We start from the raw sequence: 18695 nt of genomic DNA, 5'->3' as shown, positions 1-18695 counted from the left end.
TGTGTGTGTGTGTGTGTGTGTGTGTGTGTGTGTGTGTGTGTGTGTGTTACTGGGGGAGGGAAGAGCAGGGCAGGCAAAAAACTCAGCCTTAAGGTTTTCTAATATTGAAGCCTTCACTATTCAACTATATTCAGCTAGCTCATGAAACAGTACCTATATATCCACGGCCAACTTTTTACATGAATATAAAGCCATGCAATGAGAACAGAACAGTCACTTCAATAATACTGCTGAAACAAATGGATTTCCTCATTAAAAAGAATGAAGCTGGACCCTCAAAAGAATAAAAAGGCATTAAATGTTGCCTCTAAGCAGTATGGAGGTTCCTCAAAAGACTCCACTCCACATAGAGCTCCCCTATGACCTAGCAATCCCACTTTTGGGTATTTACCCAAATGTTCACAAACAAGACCACACTAAAGCTACTAGCAAGACTATGTTTATTGCAGCGTTATTTACCATACCTAAGATACGGAACCAACCCAGATGCCCCTCAGTAGATGAATGGATCAAGAAAATGTGGTATATATACACAATGGAATTCTATGCCTCCATCAGAAAGAATGACCTTGCCTCATTTGTTAGGAAATGGAAAGACTTGGAAAAAATTATATTAAGTGAAGTAAGCTAGGCCCAAAAAAACACAGGTCCCATGATTTCCCTTATTTGCAATAACTAGTATATGTCTGAGTCAAGCAGAAAAGGTCAGATAAGTTGATATTAGGGAAATGAACCCTAAGATATGTATTCAAGTATTTTTTTCTTTCATGCAATTGTTTCTAACACATTTATAAGATTATTTCTTTGTTGCTTTGTATGTCCTTCCCCCACAGTATAACCCCTGCTTTCACTGTATTTGATGTCGGTATAATTTGTGGAGGGGAAGGGAAAAAACAAATTGTTTAAATAGGGATACAGGTCAACCCATTGCAACATTGAGATGTACAAGTCGTTATGTCGAAAACGAACTTTACAACTTTGGTGGAGTGGGGGAGGATTGGGTGTAGGGGGTGGAGGGAAGATGGGAAGAGATGGGAAGGGGAAACAAAGGAGGAGGCTACAATGCTTGATAAGAAATGTACTCATTATCTTGCCCATGTAATTGTAACCCCTCTGTACAGTATTTTCACAATTAAAAAAAAAAAAGTTGCCTCTAAAGCTATGCACCAGTGGCTCATGCCTATAATCCTACCTACTCAGGAAGCTGAGATCTGAGGATGGGGGTCCAAAGCTAGCTGGGGCAGGAAAGTCCATCACTCTTATCTCCAATTAACTACCAGAAAACGGGAAGTAGTGCTGTGACTCAATTGGCAGAGGACTCGCCTTGAGCTGAAGAGCACAGGGACAGCGCCCTGTCCCAGAGTTCAAGCCCCACGACTGACACACACACACACAGAAAAGCTTCTAAATGGTTCAGATATTGAAAGACTTAAAACCATAAATCTCTTAGAAGAAATCACAAGTACGTTTTCATAACCTTTGATTTGGGAGTGGTTTCCTAGATAGGGCCTCAAAAGCATAAACAAGAGACAAAATAAAATATAATAAAATAAACTGGACTTCACCAAAATAAATGAAAAATAGCTTCTGATTCACCAGAGGACATTACTAAGAAAGTGAAAAATAGGGCTGGGAAGGTGGCTCAGTGGTAGAGCGCTTGCTTTGCAGGCCTGAGGCCCTGAGTTCGATTCCTCAGCACCACATAAGCAAAAAGAAAAAAGCCGGAAGTGGCGCTGTGGCTCAAGTGGTAGAGTGCTAGCCTTGAGCTGAAGAGCTGAGGGACAGCGCCCAGGCCCAGAGTTCAGGCCCCACGACTGGACCCAAAAAAAAAAAAAAAAAAAAAGAAAGTGAAAAATAATGTACAGTATGAAAAAAAGTATCTATAGAGTCAAATCCAGAATACATAAAGAACTCCTACAGATGAACAAAGAACTCAATACAAGAAAAGAGTGGGGCAAAGGATTTAGATAAACATTTCTCCAAAGACGTGCAAATAACATATAAAAGATGCTTAGAATCATTAGGCAATTAAAAAAATATCAAGGGCTGGGAAGGTGGCTCAGTGGTAGAGCGCTTGCCTTGCATGCCTGAGGCCCTGGGGTTCGATTCCTCAGCACCACATAAGCAAAAAGAAAAAAGCTGGAAGAGGCGCTGTGGCTCAAGTGGTAGAGCGCTAGCCTTGAGCTGAAGAGCTGAGGGACAGCGCCCAGGCCCAGATTTCAGGCCCCACGACCGGACCCAAAAAAAAAAATAAATATCAAGACTATAATGATACCACTTGAAACCTATTAGAATAATTATAAAAGAAGATATACAGAGAAGATATACAGAAAATGGAGCCCCTGTACATGACTGATTATGGAAAATAGTTCGGCAGATTCTTAAAAAGCTAAACGCAGAAAGAGTACTATATGATCTAGCTGTTCTACTCTTCAGGAATATGCTCTAAAGAACTGACAGGGGACTACAAATGTGGCTAAATGGTAGAGTGCTTGCCTAGCATGCATGAAGCCCTAGGTTTGATTCCTCAGTACCACATAAACAGATAAAGCCGGAAGTGGTGCTGTGGCTCAAGTGATAGAGTGCTACCCTTGAGCAAAAGCAGCTCAGGGACGGTGCCCAGGCCCTGAATGCAAGCCCCAGGACTGGCAAAAAAAAACCTGACAGGAAGGATTCAAATAGATATACTTCAACACCACTGTTCACTGAGCATTATTCACAATTACCTAAGTGTGGACTGTTTTCTCAGAGACATAATACATGAATTTAGTTCAAAATATTAGTAGTGGGCACTCCCTAGTTAGAAGTTATTAAGCTTTCAATAAACATCAGATATACCTGAGAAGCTACCAGAAAGAGGTTATGCAACTCACAGTGGATGGAGGGGGAATTCTTCCCCCCATAAAATGGATTATGTCAAAAGTCATCCCTGTAAGAATTTTGTGTAGCCAGGCACTGATGGCTCATGCCTATAATCCTAGGATCAAGGTTCAAAGCCAGCCCAGGTAGAAGAGTCCCCATGAGACTCTTACATCCAATTAACCCTCAAAAGCCAGAAGTAGAGCTGTGACTCAGAGTGGTAGAGCACTATCCTTGAGCACAACGCAGGGAAAGCGCCCAGCCCCTGAATTCACACCCCACAGCCAACAACAAAAATAACAACAAAAGTAGAGCTGAAGTTGTGGGTCAAGTGATTGAGCACTGACGTAGCAAGCAAATTGAGTAAGTGTAGAGCTCTCAGAATCAGGGGGGAATAGGGGAGAGAGAAGGGTCTTAAGGCAGAAAAAAAGTGATTTCTTACGTATAGGGAACTCCAATAAGGTTATCATCCAATTTTTCATCACACTCTTGGAAAACAAAAGACAGAGAGACAATATAGTCAAAGTATTAAAAGAAAGAAATTATCAACCAAGAAATGGACCTCACAAAGGTTTGTTTCAAAAGTGAATTAGAAAATGAGACATTCTTAAATATTCAAAAGCTGAGATATTTCAAACATTGTGTCTATGTATGAAGATAGCATAAGGAAACTCAGTTAAGTCTACTGCAAAATAAGGAGGAAAGGGACTGCCGGGGAAAATGGTAAAGAGAGAACAATGGATGAGATTTATCTGACTAAATTTTATATATAGATATAGATATGTATGCATGCAAAATACTATGATGAAAACCCTCTGAATAATTAATATATGCTAAAACACATTGTTTTATTTTTTGCCAGGGCCTGGGCACTGTTCCTGAGCTTCTTTTGCTCAAGACTAGTGCTCTACTACTTGAACCACAGTGCTGCTTCTAGCTTTTTTTGGGGGGGGGGGGGAATAATCGTGGGGCCTGAACTCTGGGCCTGGACACTGTCCCTCAGCTCTTCAGCTCAAGGCTAGTGCTCTACCACTTGAGCCAAAGCACCACTTCTGGCTTTGTTCTTATGTGGTGCTGAGGAATCGAACCCAGGGCCTCAGGCATGCAAGGCAAGCGCTCTACCACTGAGCTACCTTCCCATCCCCACTTCTAGCTTTTTCTGAGTAGTTTATTGGAGATGAGTCTCATAAGCTGGGTGCTGGGGGCTCACGCCTGTCATCCTAGCTACTCAGAAGGCTGAGTTCTGAGGATCGTGGTTCAAAGCCAGCCCAGGCAGGAAAGTCCCTGACTCTTATCTCCAATTAACTTCCAGAAAACCAGAAGTGGTGCTGTGGCTCAAGTGGTAGAACACTTGCATTGAACTTAAGAGCTCAGGGACAGAGGGCCCAGGCAGAGTTCAAACCTCACGACTGACAAAAAAAAGTCTCGTGGCCTTTCCTACCTAGGCTGACTTCAAACTGCAATCCTCAAATCTCAGCCTTCTGAATAGCTAGGATTATAGGTGAGAGACACCTGCTATCCTTTTAGCACCTGGCTAAAAGTTTTCATTTAAAAAAAAAATTAAAGATGGGGCTGGGAAGGTAGCTCAGTGGTAGAGCGCTTGCCTTGCATGCCTGAGGCCCTGGGTTTGATTCCTCAGCACCACATAAGAAAAAAAAAGCCGGCAGTGGCGCTGTGGCTCAAGTGGTAGAGCACTAGCCTTGAGCTGAAGAGCTAAGGGACAGCGCCCAGGTCCAGAGTTCAGGCCCCACGACCGGACCCAAAAAACAACAACAACAACAACAACAACAACAAAAATTAAAGAATTGTCAGGCACTGGGCTCAGGCCTGTAATCCTAGCTACTCAGGAGGTTGAGATCAGAGAATTGCAGTTCAAAGTCAGCCCAGGTAAAGGAAAATCTAAGAGAATCTTATCTCCAATAAACCATGGGGGAACACCACAGGAAAGTAAAACAGGCTACTGTGGGGAAAGGTAGTAGGGAGAAGGGGACTGGGCCAATGAAGAGAATAAATGTGGGTAAATAAATGGTCAACATCCTTTATGTATAGCAGGATAATGAGGAGCAGGGAAATTTAAAATATATTGAAAATATTAGATTCAGAAATCAAACCAGGGGGGCTGGGAAGGTGGCTCAGTGGTAAAGCGCTTGCCTTGCATGCCTGAGGCCCTGGGTTCGATTCCCCAGCACCACATAAGAAAAAAAGCCAGAAGTGGCGCTGTGGCTCAAGTGGTAGAGCACCAGCCTTGAGCTGAAGAGCTGAGGGACAGTGCCCAGGCCCAGAGTTCAGGCCCCACGACTGGACCCAAAAAAAAAAAAAAAAAAAAAGAAAAGAAAGAAATCAAACCAGGAAGGAAAAAAAAAAAACAAAACACACACCTGAAATACTGAAACAACTGGTCTTCCCTAACACTATTGCTAGTTTTTGAATAGGAGACATAGGGACTATGTGCATGGCTTCTAAGAGATGTTCAAAGGTATAAACTCTTGACAATGAGTCAAAACACAAAGAACCGGAAGGCATGTCTGGCAAAGGGAAGCTATAAAATCGCCTACTATCTCTGTATTTTGGGTAGGTTTAGTTCACATCTCCACTAGTGTTACCTACCCAAAAACACTGTCCAAGACTCAGGATGTATTCTCACAGCTTAGAAGTATAAAGGTTATAGTTAGGAACCCATTGTAAATCTGTAATTCCATTTTCTTTTTCCCATTTGTTATACAAAAATAAATCCTTGCTAAAACTTAGTTCCGTTTAAATGTTTTTCATATGTGGATCTCAAGGACCTTTCTTTTTTTTTTTCCTGTGGAAACTAAGATCCCAAGGGAACCCCTCATCCATCATCCATGACACATGAACGAAAACAGAACAAGGAAGTTGGGTGTCTATAAGCCTAGCTATTCAGGAGGCTGAGATTTGAGCAACTTGACTCAAAAGCCAGCTCAAGCACACAAATTGGAGATACTTCTCTCCAATTAAGGGACATAAAGCAGGAACTGGAGGTATGTCTCAAGAAATAGAATTCCAGCCATGAGTGAAAAAGCCAAATAAGTCCCCTAGTTCAAGCCCTTAGTACCAGTACAGAAAGAAAAAAGGAGTTTGAAGCCAGCCCAGGCAGGTAAGTCCATGAGATTTTTACTTCTCATCAACCACCAGAAAACCTGAAGTAAAGCTCTGGCTCAAGTGGTAGAGTACTAGACTTGAGCACAAAAGCTCAGGGACAGAGCCTAGGCCCTCAGTTCATGTCTTGTCACCCCTCTCCCCCCAAAAAAAAAGAAAAGAGAGGGGAGGGGAGGGAAAGAGGGAAAGAAGAAGAAAAAAGAGGGGCTGGGAAGGTGGCTCAGTTGGTAGAGTGCTTGCCTTGCATGCATGAGGCTCTGGGTTCGATTCCTCAGCACCACATAAGCAGAAAAAGCTGGAAGTGGCACTGTGGCTCAAGTGGTAGAGCGCTAACCTTGAGCTGAAGAGCTGAGGGACAGCACCCAGACCTAGAGTTCAAGCCCCACAACCGACAAAAGAAAAAAAAAATGAAGAGAAAATACAAGAAAATCTGGTGACATTTTTGAAGAAATGGGGAAGTTGGATAAGAGTGAGTGATAGAGGGGATTAATGTGGTGATGGGGGTACGCTGTATATATTATATTGTTAGAATGAACCTCCCTGCACAACTAACATATGCTAATAAAAATAATCTTTAAAAAGGCCTTTGTAAGCTGGGTGCCTGGGTGTGGGTGGCTCATTCTTGAAATCCTAGCTACTCAGGAGGCTGAGAGCTGAGAATTACAGTTCCAAGCCAGACTGGACAGGAATGTCTATGAAACTTATCTCCAATTAACTACCAAAAATATTGGAAGAAGACCTGTAGCTCAAGAAGTAGAGTACTAAGCTTTGAGCAAAACAGTTCAGGGATAGTACCCAGGCTCTGAGTTCGAACCTCAGGATCAGCACCAAAACAAAAATCTAAAGAAAGAAAAAAAGCTTCATAGTTAAAAAGAAGACATGGCTTTGAACACTTAAAAGCAGGTCATTCACATGTTTGAGATGATCCACTTTCACTCTAAAATATATTCTTTTTCTAATAAACATTTTTATAGGAAAGAAAGAGGAAAGGGGGCAGCTAGGCTTAATAAAGTCCTGCCTGGTGAAAGAGAAGACCACTAGACAGTACCTCAGAATCATATGAGTAAATAAAGATCTCAATAAAAGTAAATGTATGGATTATTATAAAAAGCTAATGTTACTGTAACAATGTTTTGTTACTGTAACAATGGTTTGTAACTTTCTTTTCTAAGTTAAGAGTCTAATGCATTTAAACGTAGTATTAGCAGGACATGGGCTCACACTGATCTGAGGATCGAGGCTCAAAGCCAGCCCCGGCAGAAAAGCCAATGAGATTCTTATCTCCAACTAAGTAACAAAAACCTGGAAATAGAGGTATGGCTCAAGTACTAGAGCACCAGCCTTGGGCTAAAAAACCAAGTCTGAGTATGGAGAAGCCCTGAGTTCAATCCTCAGTACTGACATATAAAAAAGTAAAGTAAGGCTGGGAAAGTAGCTCAGCGGTAGAGTGCATGCCTTGCAAGCATGAGGCCCTGGGTTCAATTCCTCAGCACCACATAAACAGAAAAAGCCAGAAGTGGCGCTGTGGCTCCAGTGGTAGAGCACTAGCCTTGAGCTGAAGAGCTGAGGGACAGGGCCCAGACCCAGAGTTCAGGCCCCATGACCGGCAAAAAAAAAAAAAAAGTAAAGTAATAAAGTATAAAATTAATAAAATATAAAAGAAGCATTAGTTTAGGTTTGAGGATACACAATGATTAAATATGTAATTTTGCCACATCAAGAGCTTTAAGTATAAAGATGGAGCTACAAAAGAGCAGAGTTTTTGAATGTTCCTGACGTTAAATGGAATAAGTTCAAATTAGCGTTATAACTTTAGGATGTTTAATATAATCTCCACAGTAACCACAAGGAAAGTAACTAGAGATACAAAGAGATTACAAAGAGAAATGAGAAGAAACTTGAACATTTCACTACCAAAAAAAAAAAAACTGAACACAAAATGACAGTAATGCAGGAAATGAATTAAGTATTCCAACAACAAAAAAAAAAAAAACAGAAATTGATAGGCTAAAACATGATCCAACAATAGGCGAGTTAAAACAGACTCATTTTAGACCCTGAGACAAAAGGTTGACAGTAAAAAGACGGGAAACAATACTGCAGGGGTGGCTATATTAACATCAGAAAAAACAGACTTCAAACCAAAAGAGGTTATAAAAAATCTGGTGCAGCTAGGCACCGGTGGTTCATGCTTGTAATCCTAGCTACTCAGGAAGCTGAGATCTAAGGATCACTGTTCAAAGCCAGCCAGCCCGGGGCAGGTGAAACTCTTATCTGCAATAAACCTGCTCAACTGGCAGCCTTGAGCTGAAGAGCTGAGGGACAGTGCCCAGGCCCAGAATTCAAGCCCCAGGACCAACAAAAAAAAAAAAAAAAAAAGCTAATACAGTGATAGCTCACCCATATAATTCTAGCTGCTCAGGAGGCTGAGATCTGAGGATTAAGGTTCAAAGTCGGCCCAGGCAGACAAATGTGGGAAACTCTTAGCTCCAATTAACCAGTAAAAAAGCTGGAACTTGAGGCATAGCTCAAGTCATAGGTCTCCTACCTTGAACAAAAAAGTCAAAAGACAAAGAAAGATATTTTGTATTAGGGGCTGGGAAGGTGGCTCAGTGGTAGAGTGTGGCCTCACATGCATGAGGCCCTGGGTTCCATTCCTCAGCACCACATAAGCAGAAAAAGCCGGAAGTGGCACTGTGGCTCAAGTGGTAGAGCTCTATCCTTGAGCTGAAGAGCTGAGGGACAGTGCCCAGACCCAGAGTTCAAGAAGCCCCACGTCTTACCAAAAAAAAAAAAAAAAAAAAAAAGACTGATAACTAGCTGTTTAATCCTTTTATTTGATTGCTTTTTTATTAATAGGTTTTTTTATTGTGAAAATACTGTACAGAGGGGTTACAATTCCATGAGCAAGGTAATGAGTACATTTCTTATCAAGCATTGTTGCCTCCTCCTTTGTTTTCCCTTACTATCCCTGCCCTCCCATTGTAAAGTTTGTTTTTCGACATAAATCTTGTGTATCTCATTGTTGCAATGGGTCCACCTGTATCCCTATTTAAACAATTTGTTTTTTCCCTGCCCCTCCCCAAACCATACCAACATCAAATATAGTGAAAACAGGAGTTATAACGTGGGGGAGGGACATACAAAGCAACAAAGAAATCATCTTATAAATATGTTATTTGATTGCTTTTGAGCCACAGCGCCACTTTCAGTTTTCTAGTGGTTAATTGGAGATAAGAGTCTCATGGAGTTTCCTGCCCAGACTGGCTAGGAACCTCGATCCTTAGATCTCAACCTCTTGAGTAGCTAGGATGGTGGCTCCAGTGCCTGGCTACAGAAACACTTCATAACAAGAACATCTATCTACATTCTTCTTCAAGTGCACATGTGACATTTTCTAGGAAGTTCGCTGTGTAACACAAATTAAGTCTCAAAAGGATTTAGATACCTGGGGCTGGGAAGGTGGCTCAGTGGTAGAGTGCTTGCCTTGCATGCATGAGGCCCTAGGTTCGATTCCTCAGCACCACGTAAGCAGAAAAAGCCGGAAGTGGTGCTATGGCTCAAAGTGGTAGAGTGCTAGCCTTGAGCTGAAGAGCTGAGGGACAGCACCCAGGCCCAGAGTTCAGGCCCCATGACCAACAAAAAAAAAAAAAAAAAGAATTTAGATACCATAAAAAGTATCGTTTTTTCCAACTTTAATGGGATGACACTGGAAATTAATAACAGGTGAAACACAAAATTGTGGATATTAACATCATGAACAGAAGAAATAGAAAGTTTTTAGAGATTAAGGAAAATAAAAACACACAATATACCAAAACTTACGGCGTGTGCGTGCATGCACACGTGTGCATGTGCGCGCGCGCGCGCGCGCGCACACACACACACACACACACACACTGCTGAGGGGAAAAGTTTCATATACAGTAAACTCATCACTATAGGAAGATAAGTGAAGCACATACATTGAAATGTTTAATGGCCCTTCAGTAATATTGGTAATGGAATTACAGCAACTTTTGTTCATTTCTTTGTGCTTTTCTGCATTGGGTATTTACAGCTTTGAAAAAAAAAAGTTACATATACTTAAAAATCTGATCCAAGGTCTGGGAATTGGTGTAGTGGTAGAGTGCTTGCCTAGTATGCATTAAGCCCTGGACTCAATTCCTCAGTACCACATATACAGAAAAAGCCAGAAGTGGTACTGTAGTTCAAGTGGTAGAGTGCTTAGCCTGAGCAAAAGAAACTCAGGGACAGTGACCAGGCCCTGAGTTCAAGCCCCAGCACTGGCAAAATATATATATATATATGATCCAACGTACCTGTGGTTCCCACCTATAATACTAGCTACTCAGGAGGCTGGGATCTGGGGATTGCAGTTTGAAGTTAGCTTGAGCAGGAAAGTCCATGAGACTTAATAAACTACCAAAAAGCTGGAAGTTGGAGCTCTGGCTCAAATGGTAGAGTGCTAGTTTTGAGCAAGTCAGGGACAGTGTTGGAGCCCCAAGACTGGCTCACAAACTTGCACACATGCATACACACACACACACACACACACACACACACACACACACACACACACACACACACACACACACACACACACACACACACACAAAATCTGATCCATAACCTAGAAGCAACATCCAGCAAAAAGATGAAGCTCTAGGAATTTCTGCAGTGTATGTACTTTTCCAAGCATATTTATATGCACTTCACACACACACACACACACACACACACACACACACACACACACACACACAAAATCTGATCCATAACCTAGAAGCAACATCCAGCAAAAAGATGAAGCTCTAGGAATTTCTGCAGTGTATGTACTTTTCCAAGCATATTTATATGCACTTCTTTCTTTGCTACTTACAACTATTGCTTGGTTACTTAAAACAGATTATTATTACTACCCCTAGAAAAAGAGGCTCAAAGTTCAGAGTAACTAAATAAGGACTAGGCTGGAGGCCAGGCGCTGATTGTTCATGCCTGTAATCCTACCTACTCAGGAGGCTGAGATCTAAGGATCACGGTTCAAAGCCAGCCGGGGCAGGAAAGTCCGTGAGACTCATCTCCAATAAACCACCAGAAAACCGGAAGTGGCCCTGTGGCTCAAGTGATGAGGGCTAGCTTTGAGCTGAAGAGCTGAGGGACAGTGCCCAGGCCCAGAGTTCAAGACCCACGACCGACCACCCCCTCCCAAATAAAAGGACTAGGCTAGAACTTAGAACATTTTCATAGGATTTTCTTACATTGTATATGCACGCACATGCGTGTGTTCTTTATGGTTATTTTTTCTTGAGCTTTTTTTCCCTTTGGTTTATTCCCTGTGGTCTCTGTTTTTTATTTTGGTACCGTCTGTCTTGTATATAATAAGTTTATCTGATTTGGGGAAGGAAAGGGGAATCACAGAAAGGGACAAAGGGTGAACCAAAGGTAACAGCTCACTAGACACTATATTGAAAATGAACTTTACAACTCAGGGTGAGGGAGATGGGAGAGAGGGAAAGCAGGAGAAAATGAGAGGTAACACTGTTCAAAAAGAAATGTGTTGGGGGGAGGCTGGGAAGGGATGTGAAGGGTAAACAAAGGAGGAGGCTGCAATGCTTGATAAGAAATGTACTCATTATCTTGCCCATGTAATTGTAACCCCTCTGTACAGTATGTTCACAATAAAAAATAAAAATTTAAAAAAAAGAAATGTGTTCATTGCCTTACTTATGTAACTGTAATCCCTTTGTATATCACCTTTACGATTAAAAAATAAAAATAAAGTGAATGCCTACTCACGTCTGTCATGTAGAATAAATAGAATTTAAGTTTCATAATCCTTTCAAACAATTAAAAATCAAATCTCTCAGTTAAGTACTAAATCAAAACAGTAGGAGCTAACCATATCTCTATGGGCCAACACTGTGCTGAACACCTCACATGTATCTCACTGTTGAAACCTCAAACTTCGTAACACTGTGTCTAATTTGTAGAGTCCTATACTGAAACATAAAGACATTAAAATAACTTGCATAAAAACACAGTAAACTACAAAGCCAGGCTTCAAAAACGGGCAGTTTCAAAAAAATAATAATAAGGTTAAGATCAAACAATAAACAAGGACTGAAAATATAATGGTTTATTAATCTTAATTCAAAAGATTATAATCATTAAGCTATGGAAAAAAGAAAATCATGCTTCTTTTGATTATTTGATATTTATAAGTAATTTGTTTATTTTTCTTACTAATATGAATCTAGTATAAGCAATGAGAACAATTTGAAATAACTCCTCCATTGAAAAATCAAAGTAACAATAAACAAACATACATTTACAAGTAACCTTCAGATTGAAATTATTGTAATTATTAAGAAAAAGTTCATTTTAAAAGTACTAGACAAGGGGCTGGGAAGGTGGCTCAGTGGTAGAGTGCTTGCCTTGCATGCATGAGGCCCTGGGTTCGATTCTTCAATACCCCATAAGAAAAAAAAAAAAAGATGGAAGTGGCGCTGTGGCTCAAGTGGTAGAGAGCTAGCCTAGAGCTGAAGAGCTGAGGGACAGTGCCCAAGCCCAGAGTTTAGGCTCCACAACCGGACCAAAAAAAAAAAAAAAGTACTAGACAAGCCAGGTGCCAGTGGCTCACGCCTGTAACCCTAGCTACTTGGGAGGCTGAGATCTGAGGATCTTGGTTCTAGGCCAGCCAGGACAGATAAATCTCGATGAGACTCTTATCTCCAATAAACCACTCAAAAAAGACAGAAGAATGCTGTGGCTCAAGTGGTAGAGTGCTAGCCTTGAGCAGAGTGCTAGCCTTGAGCATAAAGAAGCTCAGGGACAGCACCCAAACCCTGAGGACCAGCAAAAAAAAAAAAAGTACTAAACAAATATTGACAGTTGTCAGCAAGAAAGAATGAGTGGGCAGTCCACACAAAAGGTCCCAATGTAATATTGTAGACAGCATCAAAGCTGGGAGCTGGTTAAGGTCACTACAATTATTTCAAAATATATCTAAGAGTAGATAAATACATAAAGTTCCAATCACAGAACAGTAAATACTTTGAAAGCTATTGATAGATGACTATCATAATCTGGCTAAATCTATATTACTAAAGTTTGCTTTGACAAAAATATTTCACCTTCAACTATCAGAACTTTACATAATTGTTTTGCAGTAATAATCATTTTGTAAATCAAAAAGGCTAAGAATTAGTTTGGGTGTTTTGGTTTGGTTTTGCATTACCAAAGGGTACATACCAAAACAAATATAATACCACCCAAAATGACAAATCCAGCAAAAAGACTACTCAAGAAGTTCTCTTCCAAGTAAGATTTCTCTGTTGAGAACCACCTTTTAAAATACCAATATAAAGCTGGGCACCAGTGACTTATGCCCATAATCCCAGCTCCTAAGGAGGCTGAGATCTGAGGATTGCAGTTCAAAAAGAGTCCAGGCAAGAAAGTCTGTGAGACTTCTAGCTCCAATAAATTACTCAAAAAATCTGGAAGTGTCACTGTGGCTCAAGTGGTACAGCACTACCTGTGAGCAAAAGCAGCTCAGGGACAGTGCCCAGGCCCAGAGTTCAAGCCCTAGAATGGGAAAAACAAAAACAAAAACAGAAAATCAAAAAACAACAATACAAGCAGGTACAGGTGGTTCATACTTGTAATCCTATTAATGATTTGAGGTCAGCTTGGGAAGAACAGTCTACAAGACTGCTACCAAATTACCCAACAAGGGGCTGGGAAGGTGGCTCAGTGGTAGAGCGCTTGCCTTGCATGCTCGAGGCCCTGGGTTCGATTCCTCAGCACCACATAAGCAAAAACAAAAAAGCCGGAAGTGGCGCTGTGGCTCAAGTGGTAGAGCGCTAGCCTTGAGCTGAAGAGCTGAGGGACAGCGCCCAGGCCCAGAGTTCAGGCCCCATGACCGGACCCAAAAAAAAAAAAAAAAAAATTACCCAACAAAAATGCTGGATTGGAAGCACAGCTAAAGTACCAGTGCATCAGCCATAAGCAAGAAAATCATAAGCAAGAAAATCAGCAAAAACATTGAATCCCTGAGTTAAGTCCCATACCAGTACAAAAATGTGTGTGTATCAATTCACAACACCCATAGCAGAACAATTAGATCAGAATATCTGCAGATGGAATGAATAAGCATGTTTAAAAGCTCCCAAGTGGTTTGAGGATGTAGCTCAGTGATAGAACAGTATCATGTATAAAGTCCTGGGTTAATCCTTAGTCTGATTATTTGATTGATTAATTAAATTCCCAAACCATCTTAATGTGTCACCACAAGTAAGAATCACTGTGATAAGGAAATTTAAGCCTGCCATGTTTTGAGTTCTTAATACAGACCTTTTGTCCATAATTGAAAAGGTATTCAGTTAATTTGTAAGCAATCCTGAGAGTAAGACAAATAAGACTCTTCACTAATAAAATGAGTGTGAATTGTGGTAAGTATAACATACTAGTTTAACATAGTATAACATACTAGACAAAGTAAGTATAACATACTAGACAAAAATTAAAGCAAAAGAAGCCCATAACAGTATTTTAGATACCAGGGTAAAGTAAATAAACACATCAAACATGCCAATGACCAAGCTACTCCTATTTTTTAAGCCCTAAATTTTACAACCTGTAAATGGAACTAATGTACTCAAGAACCCAATAATTAAAAAAAAAAAACCAAACAAACAAAACCAAGGGTCCCAAACATTTCCTTTAACTAATACTTTTTAAAGCTAAATAAAATTACTTAAGTACAAGTGGAAGAATGTATAATTGTTAACAAAGCAAATCTTTTCATGATTTCACACAGAAGATATACCTGAAAAGTGAAGTCTGTCAGAAAAATCTGAAACTCATACCTACATTATTTTTTTTTTGGGGGGGGGTCCAGTTGGGGGGCCTGACCTCTGGGCCTGGGCACTGTCCCTCAGCTCTTCAGCTCAAGGCTAGCGCTCTACCACTTGAGCCACAGCACCACTTCCGGCTTTTTTCTTTTTGCTTATGTGGTGCTGAGGAATCGAACCCAAGGCCTCAGTCATGCAAGGCAAGCGCTCTACCACTGAGCCACCTTCCCAGCCCATCATACCTACATTATTGTATCTGGCTACTTAATAGTTTTGCAGAAAAATTTATCTTCAAGAAGAAGTATTAAAATGTGTTGTTGAGTTATTCAAAAACAGTACTATAGGTCTACATTCTTTACTTTTAGAACCTCTATGGCTGATGTATTTCACAGTTTTTTAGATTTTACAAAGATAATGTAGTGTTTATTCCTAACATGCCACAGAAAGTCTAAAACATGTCCAATTGCCAATAAATTACTATCCCAAAAGCAGAACTTCACAATTTTCTAAGTGAGATAAATAAAAATTACTAGTATCCTGAGAGTATAAATCATCAACTTATTTTGCTATAGATGTTGTGAAAAACTTTTTCAGAGCTTTGGAAAACTTGTGATTGAAGATTTCTCTTTTGATATTCAAGACCTTACAATTGGGTTGGGATGGGGAGATTCACTATTATGAAAATATCCATGGTAATTCTAAAGAACAACTTGTGGTAAGCAACCCCCCCCCAAAAAAAAACCAGTAGTGTCCAACAATTTTCATAATGATTAGAAAAGAAAAACATTTAAATGTCCATCTTAATTTCCTTAATGGAATTTTGAACAACACCAAACAAATACATCTAGTTGTGGCAAGGTGAAACAGAGAACTAGATGCCCAGAAGGGGTAAAGCTATACCATAGCTCACCTAACTTTCTAGCATGATGGAAAAACAAGCTTTGATGCTAAGTAGACCAATGTTCTAATCAGGACTCTACCATACAAGAAAGTTACACCCTGCAAACCTCCCGTTTCTTCATTTGAACAACAGGATAGTGGCAGGTGCCAGTGGCTCACACCTGTTTTTCTAGCTACTCAGTAGGCTGAAATCTGAGGACAGCAGTTCAAAGCCAGCCCAGGCAAGAAAGTCCATGAAACTCTTACCTCCAATAACCACTAGAAAACCGGAAGTGGCGCTGTGGCTCAAATGGTGAGCGCTAGCTTTGAGCTGTAGAGCTGAGGGACAGTGCCCAGGCCCAGAGTTCAAACCCCACAATAAAAGAAAAAAGAAAAACAAGGCAGTAACTACCCACCTCACTTCATTTGCAAGAGAATGAAATAAAGTAACATTGGAAGTCCATGACTTGCAAGTAGTGAATATTAATTTCTTCAACATAAACTACTAGCATTTCTTCGTGTCTATTTACAGGAAAGCAGCATAAGTATGCCTTTCCTATATGTTACCAAACAAATTTTTGTAACATAAAATCCACCATGAAAAATGACTTTCATTTTTCAAAAAGCAAGTAAAAGTGATGGCAAGTTTTTTAAATCAAAGCAGCTTCTCAAATCAAAGCAGATTCCAATCAAATCTATCTACTTTCCAAATACTCTTTTGTTTTCTACATAACCAACCACACACACACACACACACACACACACACACATGAATGGGTGATAAACATATTCCGCAATAATGAAACCTGGACTCTTTACCTTGAGATACTAAAAGGCCTACATTTGTTGAGAAACCATTTCGGAATTAAGCATCTACACACAACCACTGTCCAAGAACCCACTCAAATTTAAATGTACTTAGAAAAATAAAGCACAATAGTCCAAAATTCCAAATCCAGAAACTAGCCACTAATTAAGACTGATAGCTTTGGGTAGATTTTTGCATTCAAAGAATATTTAGACATTTATATTCGCTTATTGTGAAGTGTACAGAAAAGGTGGAATTCTTTGTTGCTCTTTATCTTACATTTATTTTAATGCCATTATATAACTCAAGAATTTTACAAGACACTGAATTGTCTCAAAGCATAACAAGTTCTAAGTTGACTCAACGCTTCACGGTTAACTAGTTCTCCAAAATTCAGCACATAACTTAAACAACCTGGATCACCACCACACCCAATTTAAGCTGGTTAGGCAACTAGGCAGCTCTCTTGTGCAATAGAAAGCTTTTCCTAAATGTTGTTATACTAAAAACCAACTAGTTATTGTTAAGACTATCATAAAAAAAATTCCTTTAGGCACTTGCAGTTCTGCCTCAGCTTCAAAAACATCACTCACCATATGTCTTTGTCGACTGCAACAAATGGGATCTAACATCATCCAAACACAAAATATCTTGAAAAAGAATATATTAGTCTGTGTTCTAATTCGATGTTTAACGCGAAAAATAATCAGAACTCCATTCAAATGGACCAGCTACCTCACAACTACCTTCAAGATGAATGAGACAAGAGTTGAGCCCTGGATGCTTGTACTTTTTCCGTCATACACAGGAAACTCCAAAGGAAAGGAAGACAGAAATGCCTATTTCTGCGAAGAGGGATAACGGCACTGCTTCCAACCCCCACAGCGAGAGTGAACAAATGAAAAACGCGAGAGAGGAAGTGACGGGGGCTGGGGGGCGGCTGGTGAGCTCCCTGGAGAGTCCTAACCATGCCCCCCGGCTCCAGGGTGCCCCCAAACCGCGGTCACAGCAGCTACCCACAGGGAAACCGGGCTGTGACAGACGGAGAGGGGTCGCGGCGGGATGGGGGGGGGGGGGGGGGTTAAGAGTTGTGTCTGCCCGTTCGGTTTCTTCCTTGGCCAACTCTTCCCTCACGTCCCAGTTCCCACCCTCCCCACCCCATCCCACCCCATCCCACCCCATCCCGCTCCCTCCTGCAAGAACACCCCAGAAAGCCAAGGCAGACCAGACAAAGGGGCAGCGGGAGGCTGCGAGGGGCGGCCAGAACAATGCGAGGCTGCCAAGCCAAAGCCCCCGCCGAGGACAAGGCAAGGAGAAGGGGCGGTGCGGCGGGACCCGCTGCCCAGCCCGGGCCCCGCCGGCGGCGGACGCCGGGACGGACGCGAGGCCCGACCGCGCGGGCGGTGTCACCCGGGACGCCGCCGGCAGGGCCGGGCCGGCGGGGCAGGCGGCAGCGGCGGGGCCCGGGGGGGCTTCCGCGGCCTGCGCCGGCCCCCAGGCGGCCGGCGGCCGCACTCACCGGCATTCTGGTCTCGGGGCCAGAGGTAGTAAGTAGCTGGAATCACGATGAGCCCCACGAAGGAGGTGAGGAAGTAGAAGAAGGTGTTCCCGCTGTCATCGTACTGGAACTGCTGCCCCGCCATGGCTCCCCCTCCTCCTCCTTCTCCTCGCTCCCCTCGCCGCCGCCGCCGCCGCCGCCGCCGCCGCCGCCGCCGCCACGACCCCGCTCCACGCTCCGGCTCCCAGCGCCCCGGCCCCGTATGGCGTAGCTCGGACGCCGCCGCTCCTCTCCTCCCCGCCCCCACGCTACTCTCACAGACACGCCGCCGTTGCCGTCGCCAGCTCTCGCGAGAGGAGGTAGTGCCCGCCCCCTCTCGGTTCTTCCCGCCCCCGTCGGTACCCTACACGCTCTCTGAGGAAGACGTGGCGCGTGCTGCGAACGAAGTCAGCGAGGTCCCGCCTCCGAGCTCCGCCCCGTGCTACAGCCCCGCCCCCTACCCCAATTGGGCTCTTCCACAGACCACGCCCCTACGTCGGAGTCCCTCCCCCTTCCGCCCCTACTTCCTTCTCCCACCACCCTTTTTGGCGCTGGGTGGGATGATCGGTGAGCCTAGCTGTGGGAAGGCTTTCCGACGTGTGTGTGGGCACGAGCTGTTCGCTAGGTACAACGGGTG

At 42.4% G+C, this 18695-nt stretch overlaps 1 protein-coding gene across 1 annotated transcript in view; it reads right to left on the bottom strand.

Moving 5' to 3' along the window:
- Nucleotides 1-18206, bottom strand: part of Sec63 (SEC63 homolog, protein translocation regulator) — a 75434-nt gene extending 57228 nt beyond the window's left edge. The window contains exon 1 of the mRNA XM_070010712.1: nt 18041-18206. Coding sequence (XP_069866813.1) covers nt 18041-18164 — 124 coding nt within the window. The 5' untranslated portion in view covers nt 18165-18206. The remainder of the gene's footprint in view (nt 1-18040) is intronic.
- Between the last annotated feature and the right edge of the window lie 489 nt (nt 18207-18695).

Source organism: Dipodomys merriami, unplaced genomic scaffold, assembly GCF_024711535.1.
Source record: "Dipodomys merriami isolate MVZ:Mamm:240054 unplaced genomic scaffold, mDipMer1.0.p SCAF_8, whole genome shotgun sequence".
Lineage (NCBI taxonomy): Eukaryota > Metazoa > Chordata > Mammalia > Rodentia > Heteromyidae > Dipodomys > Dipodomys merriami.
Note: the sequence above shows the minus strand (reverse complement) of the source record. Positions and strands in the feature narration are given on the sequence as shown.